A 12412-nucleotide genomic window follows, 5' to 3' on the forward strand; every position below is an offset into this window, starting at 1 on the left:
GAAGATTATCGTTTCTGCAGTGGACTAACTGCCTAAACTCACCAGTTCATTTGTTGAAACTTTTCAGTCCTTCTTACTGAATATCCCTATTTTTTGCAGCGCAGGAACCCTCCTCCATTCGTCTGTTGCGTTTGCTTTCATACCCACCCACGGAAGGGAAATTTATTTTCCGGAGCCAACGTCCAAGGAGCTTTAAGTATGGAGTACACCTTTATTTTTGGTGTCGGAGCACCATCCCTCCACCGAATTCAGCCATTCAGGTATTGGATGACTTCTAGGATATTGCCGGTTTATTATGTCTGAAAAGCATCCTCTTTTAGCGTTTGACATGGGGCGGTGTTCCGTCGCCCTCGTGTTTGCCGCCTTCCAAACAAATATCAGTCGAGTTTATTTGGGCACACCTTGTTTTGCGTGCTACGAAATCTCGGCAATCGCATGCGTTGCCGGGGTTGCATGCTTTCCACCCTCTCCCCGCTTGAAGTGGAGACTGAAAATCACTTAAAAGCAACGTCGTAGTTCATCCTTGCGTGGATAAGTCCAGAGTGGAAGGCTGTAAACGCTTTCTTCCGTGGAGCACCGTTCAGCTAACACTACGGCATTGAGCCTCTCTAATCTTGTCCTTCCTAATCTTGTCGTTTGTTAAGCATGCTTCAATACTTCTTTCAACGGCTGCAGCATGAGAGTCAATGGCTTTTGGGTCTTGGCATCGTTTGCCATGTTTTCTCGCCACTGTAAGGCTTGGTGGGTTCGAAGTGCCCAATCCAAGTGCCGTGTGCCCCGTCTTTTCCCCAGACGTATAATGTATTGTTCCGAAGGCCGTTGATCAACACGCTCCATTCCTTGCTGTACCGCATCCCTCGGTTTTGCATTGCCTGAACTCATTGCTGTACCGTTCATATCATCACCGAATAAACCATGCATGAATCTCAGGTTCTTCTCGGGTTCTATGCTCGGCTTATTTGCCGCTGCGATAGAAAATGGGGTATAACGTCAATGCCTGAGGAACGCGGCGCACCAAACCACACACCCTGACAACATGCTGCTTGCTGGCCTTTGCTGCTCAGTTGGCTGTGAAACTTTTTTTTTCAGTTCACTAGTGGTAGAGCTTTCGTCCACCGGATCAAATGTTCTTGCGCGCTCTACAAGCGCTGCCGCGCTGCGGGCATAGTTTTCCTCTGCTTCCATTGCGGTTTCCACCCCTTCAAAGGAGTTAGTAGTGCGTCCCCGATGGTTGTGGGCCTGGTCGTTGCAGCTACGCCTCCTCCTGCGCACAGCCTCGAGACGTCCCAAATGCCATTCGCCCGTGAGCTTGTACGTTGCAGCGCCCTGTGTGATCGTAAAAAGTGACCTCATGTCCTCCGTGGGTTTGTTTTATTCAAGGGCTTGTATGGTGGCCCATCTCCTCCACATCTCAGAAAACTCTGCCTCATCTTTGGAGGCAATTTTAAAGCGACGGTAAATGTCACCTTTAACCTCTCGCAGTCAATCTCTCCCTCGCTACCGTTTTATCTGCTTTATTATTCTTTTGATTTTGCCGGTTTGGCGCTCGCAAAACGTCTAAATAGGGAGTTTTCCGGGTCTATGAATGAGCATCCTTGCGGCTGTTGGATTCTTGGCGGTACACTGCACATACGTATCCTCAAAACCCTGCGGTTTCTTCCTTTTTTTCTGGCGGGCGCCCCTTATGATATTGGGACAGGGATCGATAATGGGCGCGCTACAAATAATTACCTCAGTAAAGCACGGAGCTTTTCTTTGTCCCATCCATTAGCAGTTTTGAAGTGTATCTTCCCGCACGCTCTCACAGCTGTTTTATTTAACACCCTCCTTTCTGCGATGAATGAAAAACAGCCGTTTCCACTATGGGTCGTTTTCATGCGCACCAGGCAAACAACAGATGTTACAGCAACATTCGCTTTTTCAGCCACCATCAACACATCCTTTTACCCGTAGGCGAGGTTGAACTGCGCATAGTTTCCGAAAGCGTAGACAACCCGTTTTTTTCTCTTTTTTTTGAAAGCAAAAACCTGCGGGGGTTTTCAGTGTGCACCCCCTATAAATTGTTCTTTATGCTGTATCGAAGGTGGACCAGCTTTAATAACTATAAAAGTTTCCCGCTGTTTTCCGTGGCGTCATCCCACTGTCTCTAAAGCGGGAATTTTCTGCTGAAAGCGGCAGCCCCCTGACTAAGCTCCGTTTTGTTGAGGTTCTGTTGTTAGCAACTTTTAATCTCTGTTTCAGGCACCCGTCACCGTCAGCTTCCAAAAAAAAAAATTTCCCCCCCCCCCCCCGGGGACGGGGGTCCCGGGTATCGCGGTGAGAGTTTGCAGCAGGTAATATGGCCACACGTCCTGGATTCTCCGTCGCCACAGACTATCCCTACTTATTTCCAGGTCTTTGTGGTTGCGGGGGGCGAACTGGGCTCGCGGCGGCAGGTGGAGCATTTGCGGGCAGCAGCGTAAACGGTTGTGCTTTCCGGGTTTTATTTATTCTCTTTCCCTTCGCCTTGCCCATTCCGGCTGGAGTAAGGGTTAACGAACTGCAGCAACCCCCTCCTACCTGTCTAGACAGGGGCACGTCTCTGTGCTTTCAGTCGTAGTGGCTGTCTTGCTTTCCCTAACCCCGGTGCGCGTTTGTTGAACTGGATGAAAGACTGCCAAGTCCCCGCGGGGTCTTTGCGTATGCGAGTGCTCCTTTCTTTCGGAATGCCGTCGGCGCCCCGTTACGGCACACAGGGGGCCACGCCAGGCTTTTACTCGGCTGCTGACTGGAGGAGGGGGGGGAGGGCTTAACGTACAGGAGTTGACGTGTGCCTGCCCGTGCGGAGGGCCCCCGCTCAGAGTTTATTCATTCTAAGGGGCCCGGCGCACCGCGCGTAGGCGCCCTGGTCGGAGTCAGCTCGACGTCGCGAGAAGGGGCTGGCACTTGACCTTTTCTTGCTTGGATTGCCGGACCGTGGAGCCGCGGAGCATTAGAGGACTTGGTGCCGACACTTTCGCTCCGCTTGGGGCGCCGTTGTAGAACACGCTGTATTCCCTCTCGAATGAAACTCCTCGTGACAAGCTGATTGGGTACGATTTCGCCCTTTAGGTCTCATAATGAGAACTGGGAGGTTCCGGCCCGTTGTCACCGGTGCCGATGTCCACGCGATGTTGTGATGCCGGGTGTTTTATTCCAGTGGGAGGTTGTCTTCACTCCTAGGTAGTGCTCTGAGGAAATGTCCACCTCTATGGGCAGAACGGTTTTGTGCCCGGTTTTCGACTTTGGGATCGTACCGGGGTCGTGTGTGTGTTAGGTAGCTTGATTACCTTGCTGGACCGTGGCGCTCCCACGTGCAGGTTTGCGCAGTTAATTGCACGAGCCCCTGGCGACGGGAAGGGATGCCACTACCCGTTAGCAACCGGAAGGGAGGTTTGTGTTGGTACCGTGACAGCTCCATATCTCAGCAGATTGGTCCGGGTTTGCCGTTTGCTCCCTGCACATTCTGCGCTTTCTCCGCTCGCTGCTTTTCTTTTTTAGTGTTTCCTCTCTGGTGATGGGGCAGGCGTTGACGGGCGTGAGTTGCATATATTTTTCTCGGATTTCAGCCCGCTGTGCAGCTTCTGATGGTGTTTGCGTTCGCAGCGTTTCGTATCGTCCACGGTGGGGTTATTCATTCCCATTTAGATCGAAAGGGTTTCGAGACTTCATATATGCGAATGATGATGGCGTTTTCGCTACGGCATACACATATAGAAATGATGAAACTGGTATCACTGTCACACTGATACCGTTACGTCACTTTGCGCATCCTCAATTCTTTCACCAAGTGGATTTGCTTTGTTGTCAGCATCAGTCAGTGCTAATGGAAGGCCGAACGCCCATGTCTGGAGCACCATATTCAACAATTGTGCCACCTCGTGAACTTTCTGCTGTTGTCAGACCCAAAGAACATGAGGATTCGGAAGGTTGGGAGCCGCGGGAAACGGAACTTTTTTGGCAGCCGTTTTCTTGGGGAGTCAGCAACTCGCCCAACTTCACTGTTGTTCATGCTGCCGATAAGTATGACTATGAGCGAATACCGTGGTGGTTCTCCCTGCGGTTTAACTTACCAATCGTGGGGAGCTTGGGCAGGGAAAAGCATTGCATAAACATGATAAACCATCTTAAGACTCAAGGATACAAATCTTTTGCTATTCCATGGGGTGCTTCCCATATGCCTATTTTTAACGAAATCCTCATAGACAATGGTTTTGAGAATGTTGGGATGTGTTCGCTCGTCGTCGTCAGGCGCTGCGATGGTGACATAAGCGCGGGAGAGCACGAAAGAATGTATCGTTTGCAGAAGCGTCGTGATAATATGGGCACAATTGGCTGGTTAATAGCTACAGTTTGTTCGTTAACTGTATTGAGAAGCTTTGTCACAGTTGATTATACAAAGGGCTGAATATTGTGTATTATACGTACCTGGTTTTGTTCTCCCTTTCTACTTTGTTTACGGCCATCAGATAATACTTACTGCGCATTGTGTCTAGTGCCCTTCGTTCTGCAAGGAAAGGTTCGCAGGTCAGTGAGAACGTACACCCCAGTTATGACCTTGTTTTCGTCACGAAAAAAAAAAAGTTGCATCATCATCAGTATCGGTTAATTTTCATCTTTTCTCTTTGTTGCCTCGTCGTTTTCAGTTTTGTTTTTGCAGCTCATTTTTTTTTTCAGATTTTACCACCTAGTATTCGCGTTGTATCCATGTAGGATGGTCTGCCGACGTATAATGAACACGAAAAATATTCTTCTAAGACTTTGTGGAAAGATGCATGTGCCACTCTAGGAAGTATTTGCTTCCGTCGGGCGCCGCCTTCCGGGTGCCACCTTTGTCTGTCGAGGCTGTGCATATATGGGGGCATTTGGATATTGTGTCGGTGACTGGTGCCGGTGGTGGCGCTACTTTTTCTCTCGTCTTGACATCGTTATCTGCGTTGGTGTCTGACCGACAGTTTATTCAGAGTCGACAAGATATCTTTGGCAGGACCTACCAATACCTGCAGATATCCATTTTTTCGTTTGAACCGTTCTTTTTGTTTTTAAATGTGAATGAACAATATCGTTTTGTACGGAGTTAATGTATATATTTTTACCTTTTACCGACGTTTGTAGAGTGAGACGTGGTACAAACATCAAAGGATAACGTACCTCTATTTATAATTTGAATTATACTGGGGCTCTTATCACATTCCAGTAGGGTTCATATAAACGGTTTGGGGAGGGGATGCGAGCGTTAATTGTGATATGAAGGGAACTGAATGTCGGTGTTGGTGGACTATGCCAGTCGCCGGAAATGACAAGCGTACGAGGCCATCTGTTCTAACTAAATGGCCCCTACTTCTGTTAGTGTTTTTAGTCAAATTAATGACTTTTTTTTTGGTGCTGACGGCTGACGCGTAATTGGGGGGTGCCCTTGTTTCTAGGAAGATGTTCTGATGCGTTTGCACTCTAGCGAAGAAATAAAGTTTTTTGTTTTGCAGGAATGGGGGAAATCAGCACAAGGGCAGTCGCTAATTATTTTCTGTAACAACACAGACGCCTCTGCCACGACATGTTCTTTTTTTTTTTTCGTAAAAGGGTTACCCTTCGACATCAACAAACACTTTACATCAGGTATGAAAGACTAGTTTTTCTCTTTCTTGAGCGGAACTATATCCGTAGGTGCATCTCTGTATGTCGGTGTGGGTGGGTGCGATTTCCCAACTTCCAAATTAAAGGGGGTGGAGACACGTCCAGTTGTTGTCGCTAGTGCTAAAACGAATTTGCTTCGGGTTAAGGTAATTTAAATTCATATACGTTGCTGTGTGGTGGCCTACCTTACCGCTTGCCAATGTAATGTAGGCTGAGGGGCACCCGTGGAATTCTCCTTTGTGTGATTTTGTGTGGGGATGAGGTAACTTTGCATACTCAGATCGGGAAGGAGGTGCTTCAACTGCGACCGCAGTGTTTCGGATGGACATTCGTTAACAAAACTTGGATGGGAAGTGCATGTCATATCTCTTGCGGTTTACGAGTACCAACGCTTGCGCCGCACATGTACTGGTGCCAGTAAGTAGCACGCACTGTTCATTTGCGTGTGCACGAATTAGAATACACCTGCAGGCTCTTAGGTAAATATTACCTCACATATGCATGCGTTTCTGTGTTGTGCACAAGTAAAAAAAACCGCGCGTTGGTGATACACTTGCTTTACACACTAACCGGAGGCGCCTGACGTGTCGTAATTCCCTCTCCTATATCTATCCGTGTGCTTCTGATAATTATTTGCTCATTGGCACCGTTGGTATTCTTTCCCGGTTGGTGTTATCTTCGGTATCTCCCCCTTTATTTTATTTTTTGTAATTGGGATAGAAACCTCCCTTTGTTGCAGGACTCTCTGTCGAAAGTGCCATGAGGCGTTTTTCTAACTGCTTGCTCTGTTTTGGTGCCATTACTCCCGTTGGCGACAGTAAACGGTTCTTTAAATCGGATGGGACACCCTATAATAGAGATGCGGCGAACAACTTGTATGGGAGTGAGCATACTCACAGGGGCGGCGTGGAGGCTTTATCGGAGGGAGTTGCCGCCGGTCAGTATGGGGAGCATAAACCTCGTGCTATCATGTTTGTTAACAAGCGTCCCGTTGAGATTATACCACAGGAAGAAAACTTACTTGAGGTGCTTGAGCGGGAAGGCATTCGCGTCCCTAAATTTTGTTATCACCCAATTTTATCTGTAGCAGGTAACTGCCGGATGTGTCTCGTTCAAGTCGATGGGACGCAAAATCTCGTTGTTTCTTGTGCCACGGTAGCACTTCCCGGTATGTCGATAATAACTGATAGCAGGCTGGTTCGTGATGCCCGCGAAGGCAACGTCGAACTTATTCTTATCAATCACCCAAATGACTGCCCGATTTGTGAACAAGCAACAAATTGCGACCTTCAGAACGTAAGCATGAATTATGGAACTGATATTCCACGATATAAGGAAGATAAGCGTGCGGTTCAAGACTTTTATTTTGATCCGCAGACACGTGTAGTACTCAATCGTTGTATTCACTGCACCCGCTGCGTACGGTTTTTGAATGAGCACGCTCAAGATTTTAATTTGGGGATGATAGGACGGGGTGGTCTTAGTGAGATCAGTACTTTTCTGGATGAGTTAGAGGTAAAAACTGATAACAACATGCCTGTCTCTCAATTGTGTCCCGTGGGAAAGATTTATTTGGGCGATGCTGACGAGAATAATTTAATTGCTGAACAACTAGACGTATCGTACGAGAGCGAGTGTGGAGATAGAGGAACAGTAACGCTAGGAAAATAGTTCGTGAGGCGTTTTTGAGCGATCTGTGCCACAGACGCTCACAAAATATCGACTTACTTTCTTTGGCTACCGTGCTATATAATGTGTTTCGGTGCTTTGTAAACAAATTTAGCAATAGGGATGTGCTCCGGGCGAGGATAGGAACGCACCACCGTAGGCCATTTCCTTTAGGTGGCGTTAGCAGTGGCTACGATACCGTACAGTTAGTAACAATGATTTTACTTATGATCACCAGGTCGTTTGGTGTACGAGAAACTTTAAAAAAAACTGTGACCTTACCCATCGGCTAATTGTTTATATAGTACTTACTTCTCTCCTCCCTGCCACTTTCTATTTAAGTTTTCATAAAGGGGAAACAACGAAGTGTATTACTAATTATATAGTCAAGAAAAATATCATCCACTTGGGTTTTTGTTTTGTTATCTCCGATGTGTAAATAATTAGACTACCGTGCTGTATCATTTATTTTTTAAAAATTGTCTAACCATTTGGTGGCAACCCTCACAAACTAGAAGTTGGTCCAAAGGTCTGTCGTTGCATTTAGCGGCTTTTTGCTTGCCACCTAGTTCGTTTGAACGGTGTGAAAATGGCAGGAACGTGTCACCACAGAGAGCGTATGTTAGCGCAATCGTTCGTGGGCTGAATCGAATCGGTGCTCCCTTAGGATATGATCACCGCTATGCCAGGTTGAACCCGGATGCGCGCGGTATTAGTACCAAATATTAACGACAACTCCAGCCGTATGTTGTTCGACTGCTTTTCCCCCTTTGCTCTGTAATGAAGTAATGTGATATTTTAAAAGCCTGGATGTGATTAAGGTGGCACCCCAGTGCTGTTTGAACTGCCCTTGAGCTCCTGGTCCGGTTGCTACTGAAGGTAAAGCTTCTCATGTTTCTTCCCACTTCATGTGTGTAAAAGGGTAAGCTGCTCTTCCCTTCCCCTTATATAAACGCATATAGTGAACGAACGTCCCTGCGCCATACACCTTTTCTGTCGCCCTCTTATGAATCTCGCGCTGGGAAATCCAAATGGACATAGATTCCCCCTATAAAATTTTGGGAATACCGCAATCGGCTTCAGTGGCAGATATTCGAGCAGCTTTTAGGCGTTTGGCTCTAACGACACACCCGGACAAACAGGGCTCCAACACCTCGGGGGGTGAAGCACAAATGATGCTTTACTCTTCTCACCCATTTTATGTGATCAAAGAGGCATCAGATATACTTCTGGATCCGGTGCGGCGTGCAGAGTACGATGAAGGTCAGCAACGGATGTATGCACGCTCCATCGGGGTCGTAAGCGACGTCCACGACATCAGTGACTTTCGTCTTGTAGAGGAGAGGAAAGCACTGTGCAGTGAAGACAGGGTATGTGGTGATGTGACAATACAAGTTTACGAGATGGAGTGCCGCTGTGGTGGGGCGTTTGAGATTTTTTTGGTTAAGGGTGAGGAGGGTAATATGGATAAGCTCTGCGGATGCGATTCTTGTTCTTTAATAGTTTCTGTAAGGCGACAAACCTAGCAGTGATCAATCGCCGATATTGTGTTTCCATGGAATTGAAATGTTGTTGGTTGAGGAGGGGGAAAGTAGGAATCCAGTCGTCGGGCTGTTGGTCTTTTACTGCGAGCTCCAATTGCTACAACGGAATCCTTTTTTTAACCTTTTCCGATCGTTGGGGGTTACACAAGAATCGCTTGGGGAAGGATTGCATCGGGGCGTCAGATGCGCCGATATTCGACTAGGATGCTGCCTCGAGCCAAGAGTTTACGTATCGAAAGTATTAGGAACGTTCGGACGGCCAACCGACCTAATCGGTTATTCGCCACCGCGTCGTCTTGTAATCGAGCATTTACAGCTGTTAGGCATGTTACTTTAGGAGAAGAACAAGCATGTAGGGATTTTCGCTACGACGGCGACGAACCTACACTGGAAGAATACGAAGATTTGTTGCTAAACTCAGCCATACCCGATTCTGTAACCAATGTGACCGGCATCCATAATTTACATGACCTCAATGCTGGTGAAAGTGGAGGCTATGCTGCTCCTCTGCGTGCTCCTCAGTTAGTGAATAGTATTCTCGACTTGCTTCCATCAGACGGAACAGGGTTGCGTATAAGTACAATTGCGCAGGCATTGGACGTAGAGACCATAAATGAGGTTTGTGGATCCGTTCTCTCGTTTGTTCAACTTTTCCCTCATCGGTTCCGATGCTATCAGTCTGAGGAGGCGGATGGAAGCCTCCGCTGGTACGTTAAGAGGACTAAGCCGGTTGGTTCCATAGTGCCCAAGCCCGCAGAAGCTCATTTGTCCAAGTGTACTGAGGAACAATCAGCCAATGACGGTCGCGCTCCTGAACCGGTGCCCGGTGGCGTGAAGTTACGTAATTTCCATTGTGAGGTCACAGAGGAACAAAAACGAAACTTTTTCCTTGGTTTGAAAGGGATGCTTCCCGTGGACAAGCCCGTTGCAACGGCTAGCTTGCTACCGACCTTACCCCCAGAACTCCAAAACTTTGTTCGAAGTACGGGTGGAGGACTGCTGCGGCTTCTGAAGGATACGGTTGCTGAGGAATATGTGGATCTTAGTGCGGACAATACTCTGGTATCGGTAAGAGGAATCCTAGCTCAACGTGGTTTACCCACGCATCACGGTGCTGGAAACTGTGTGGCAAGTCGACACGACTTGCCGCTGGTGGCAGCGTTTCCAGACTATGCCGAAGATACATGGGATGTGGAGCTTGACCTCGACGGTAATGATAGCGCAGCAGAAGCTGTAGACGACAGCAACCTGGACTATGCAAACGATTCTTCAAAAATTGACAGTAACTTTTTCGGCACCGGATCCTCTGTGGTGGTGTCGGTGGCAGACAAGGTGTTGCAGGACACGCGGATGGCTCCCCCTGCTCCTCCCAAGCCCGTGGGAAGGGACAGAAAGCGGGGGACTCCACCACCGATACAGCAGGAAGTCGGGTACTCTCGACTTCCAACCAAGCGACTGTCCCCTGACGACTTATTAAGGGTTCACACAGAGATGGCACTGTTGCGTGGAAGGCATTTGCCAAGTCAATTACTGGAGCTTTTCGTTGAGTGTATACCTACGTTCTTCATTCCGGTGCAACAAATAAAGCTCACAGACCCTCTTGCTAGGGCTCTCGGTCCACACAATACGATTCATAAGGTGATAAAGATATACTCGTATTACTTTGACCGAGACGCCACTAAAGATGTCGTTCGGTTGAAACCAGGTTTACAGCACGAGCGCCTGGGAATGGCAAACAAACTGTACCAAAACGGTGCCGGTGCAACTTCCGTAGCGGAAGCAGCCTGTCGCAAGTTGCAAGGAACAGATGCTACGCGAGCCTTCCCGGTCCTTCAACCACCACTGCGCACGGCAAGACGTGCACCCCCGTGCACACAAAAAGAGCGTGCTGGATGCGACTCCTCTAGCACTTCCGTGAAAGTAGATCTGTCGTTGGCCGGGGTTTTTAATATGCTTGAAGCACTTCCACACGACAGATATTTCACCGAGGCAGAGTGGGCGGTCAGCGCAGGGGTTACGGTTGAATCGCTCCGAGTTTTTGTTGAGGAAAACTATAGCAGGCACTACTTTTTAACAACCGGATCGCAATCTCAACATGGTGATGTAGCGAAGATGTGGCGCTTGCGCCCCTTTTGGTTGGCGCCAGATTGCACAGGGGAATTGGATGAGAACAGCTCGACAGAGATCGCTTTTATTGTGCCTTGCCTCAAGCCGTTCTGGATGCCTATCGGGAAACTTCTTCAAAAGCTGCCACCGGAGCACCGCGAGGTAGTTGAGGCGGTTGCGAAGGAAGGGGGTGGTCTCTCTTCTTGGTTGAGAAGCCATGGTAGGATTTGTTGGGTCGATGAATCTGGTGAAAGGGTACGCAAGTACTGTGCCGAAGAGGGGTTGGACGACGTACTACACATCGCAATAGTTTTCTTGAAACATCATGCAACTTTTGATCACGTTAAGTTGCGCCATATTATCAACAGCTGCGAGATTCACTCCACTTCGAAAACACAAGATATCAGTAAACACACCGGTGGAATAAGGCACCTTATAGGACACAGTTTGCAGATGTGGAAAAGTAAGAGTGAAGATAGCAAGTACACAAGCTATGTATCTGCTGCAAATCAGGCAACAGATGAACATATACTGCCGTTCCTCCTCAAGCACACAAAACACCTGGATATCAAAGTAACGCAAAATGACATATGGGTTGCCAAGAAATCATTCTTTAGAAAAAAAACATAAAAATCACAGTAAAAGCAGCAAAAAAAACCCGGTCAAAATAACAAAAATGGTAATAAAACAAAAGAGAACTGCGACGATACTCAAATAACAACTCAACAAGCTTCCGCAAAAAAAAAAACAACAACAACAACAACAACACCCAGTTGGCTGATATTTTTGCGGAATCTATGGCGCCCTATGCCGATTGTTATGTGGATTGTCATAATAATCCAGTTTGCGTTACAGCACTTTGCTGATGGTGCCGTCCTGCTCGGCATTCAGCTCGCTAACGCTCTCATTGGGTGGTATAGAAACAAAGAGATTCAGATCAGATGATGCAAATCCACCGGTGTCGTGCAACTGCTGAAACACTGACTTGTGCACTCGTTTCTTCCCTTCCCGAAGACTTGTAACATCTAAGGTAGTAAAGGTCAAAGGAATATACAAATGGGGGATACTGGACCAAAGGGTGTTCCGGGAACCAACGACGCCGGTGAAGTGCACAAGCCACAGAAACCGCAACGCCGCCAATCTGTGCTATCAAAGGCTATCAGTGAGCACCGTGAGGGTGATGATGGCAGTGTACCGCTGCTTCCGCCCTCGAAGGGATTGACATCCGCGGAAGCAGAGGAGTTGTTGCTTAAATACGGTCGTAACGAGCTGCCGGAAAAGAAAACACCCAGTTGGCTGATATTTTTGCGGAATCTATGGCGCCCTATGCCGATTGTTATGTGGATTGTCATAATAATCCAGTTTGCGTTACAGCACTTTGCTGATGGTGCCGTCCTGCTCGGCATTCAGCTCGCTAACGCTCTCATTGGGTGGTATGAGAC

The 12412-nt window shown here is 47.9% G+C and overlaps 4 protein-coding genes and 1 pseudogene across 5 annotated transcripts; 4 read left to right on the forward strand and 1 right to left on the reverse strand.

The window, feature by feature from the left end:
• Positions 1–990: 990 nt before the first annotated feature.
• TEOVI_000226500 (uncharacterized protein) lies at positions 991–1353 on the reverse strand (the record flags this gene model as incomplete). Its single annotated transcript, XM_067225362.1, has 1 exon — positions 991–1353. The coding sequence occupies one exon, from the start codon at positions 1351–1353 to the stop codon at positions 991–993; it is 363 nt and encodes a 120-aa protein (XP_067081463.1).
• Positions 1354–3535: 2182 nt separating this feature from the next.
• TEOVI_000226600 (uncharacterized protein) lies at positions 3536–4426 on the forward strand (the record flags this gene model as incomplete). Its single annotated transcript, XM_067225363.1, has 1 exon — positions 3536–4426. The coding sequence occupies one exon, from the start codon at positions 3536–3538 to the stop codon at positions 4424–4426; it is 891 nt and encodes a 296-aa protein (XP_067081464.1).
• A 1985-nt stretch (positions 4427–6411) lies between these two features.
• On the forward strand, positions 6412–7323 carry TEOVI_000226700 (NADH-ubiquinone oxidoreductase complex I subunit, putative; the record flags this gene model as incomplete). Its single annotated transcript, XM_067225364.1, has 1 exon — positions 6412–7323. The coding sequence occupies one exon, from the start codon at positions 6412–6414 to the stop codon at positions 7321–7323; it is 912 nt and encodes a 303-aa protein (XP_067081465.1).
• Positions 7324–8351: 1028 nt separating this feature from the next.
• On the forward strand, positions 8352–8852 carry TEOVI_000226800:pseudogene (annotated as a pseudogene). The gene has a single exon. A coding segment is annotated over exon 1 (501 nt).
• Positions 8853–9047: 195 nt separating this feature from the next.
• Positions 9048–11600, forward strand: TEOVI_000226900 (uncharacterized protein; the record flags this gene model as incomplete). Its single annotated transcript, XM_067225365.1, has 1 exon — positions 9048–11600. One exon carries the CDS (start codon positions 9048–9050, stop codon positions 11598–11600), a length of 2553 nt encoding a protein of 850 aa, XP_067081466.1.
• Between the last annotated feature and the right edge of the window lie 812 nt (positions 11601–12412).

The sequence above is a fragment of the Trypanosoma equiperdum genome (assembly GCF_001457755.1).
Source record: "Trypanosoma equiperdum strain OVI genome assembly, contig: ctg_537, whole genome shotgun sequence".
Lineage (NCBI taxonomy): Eukaryota > Euglenozoa > Kinetoplastea > Trypanosomatida > Trypanosomatidae > Trypanosoma > Trypanosoma equiperdum.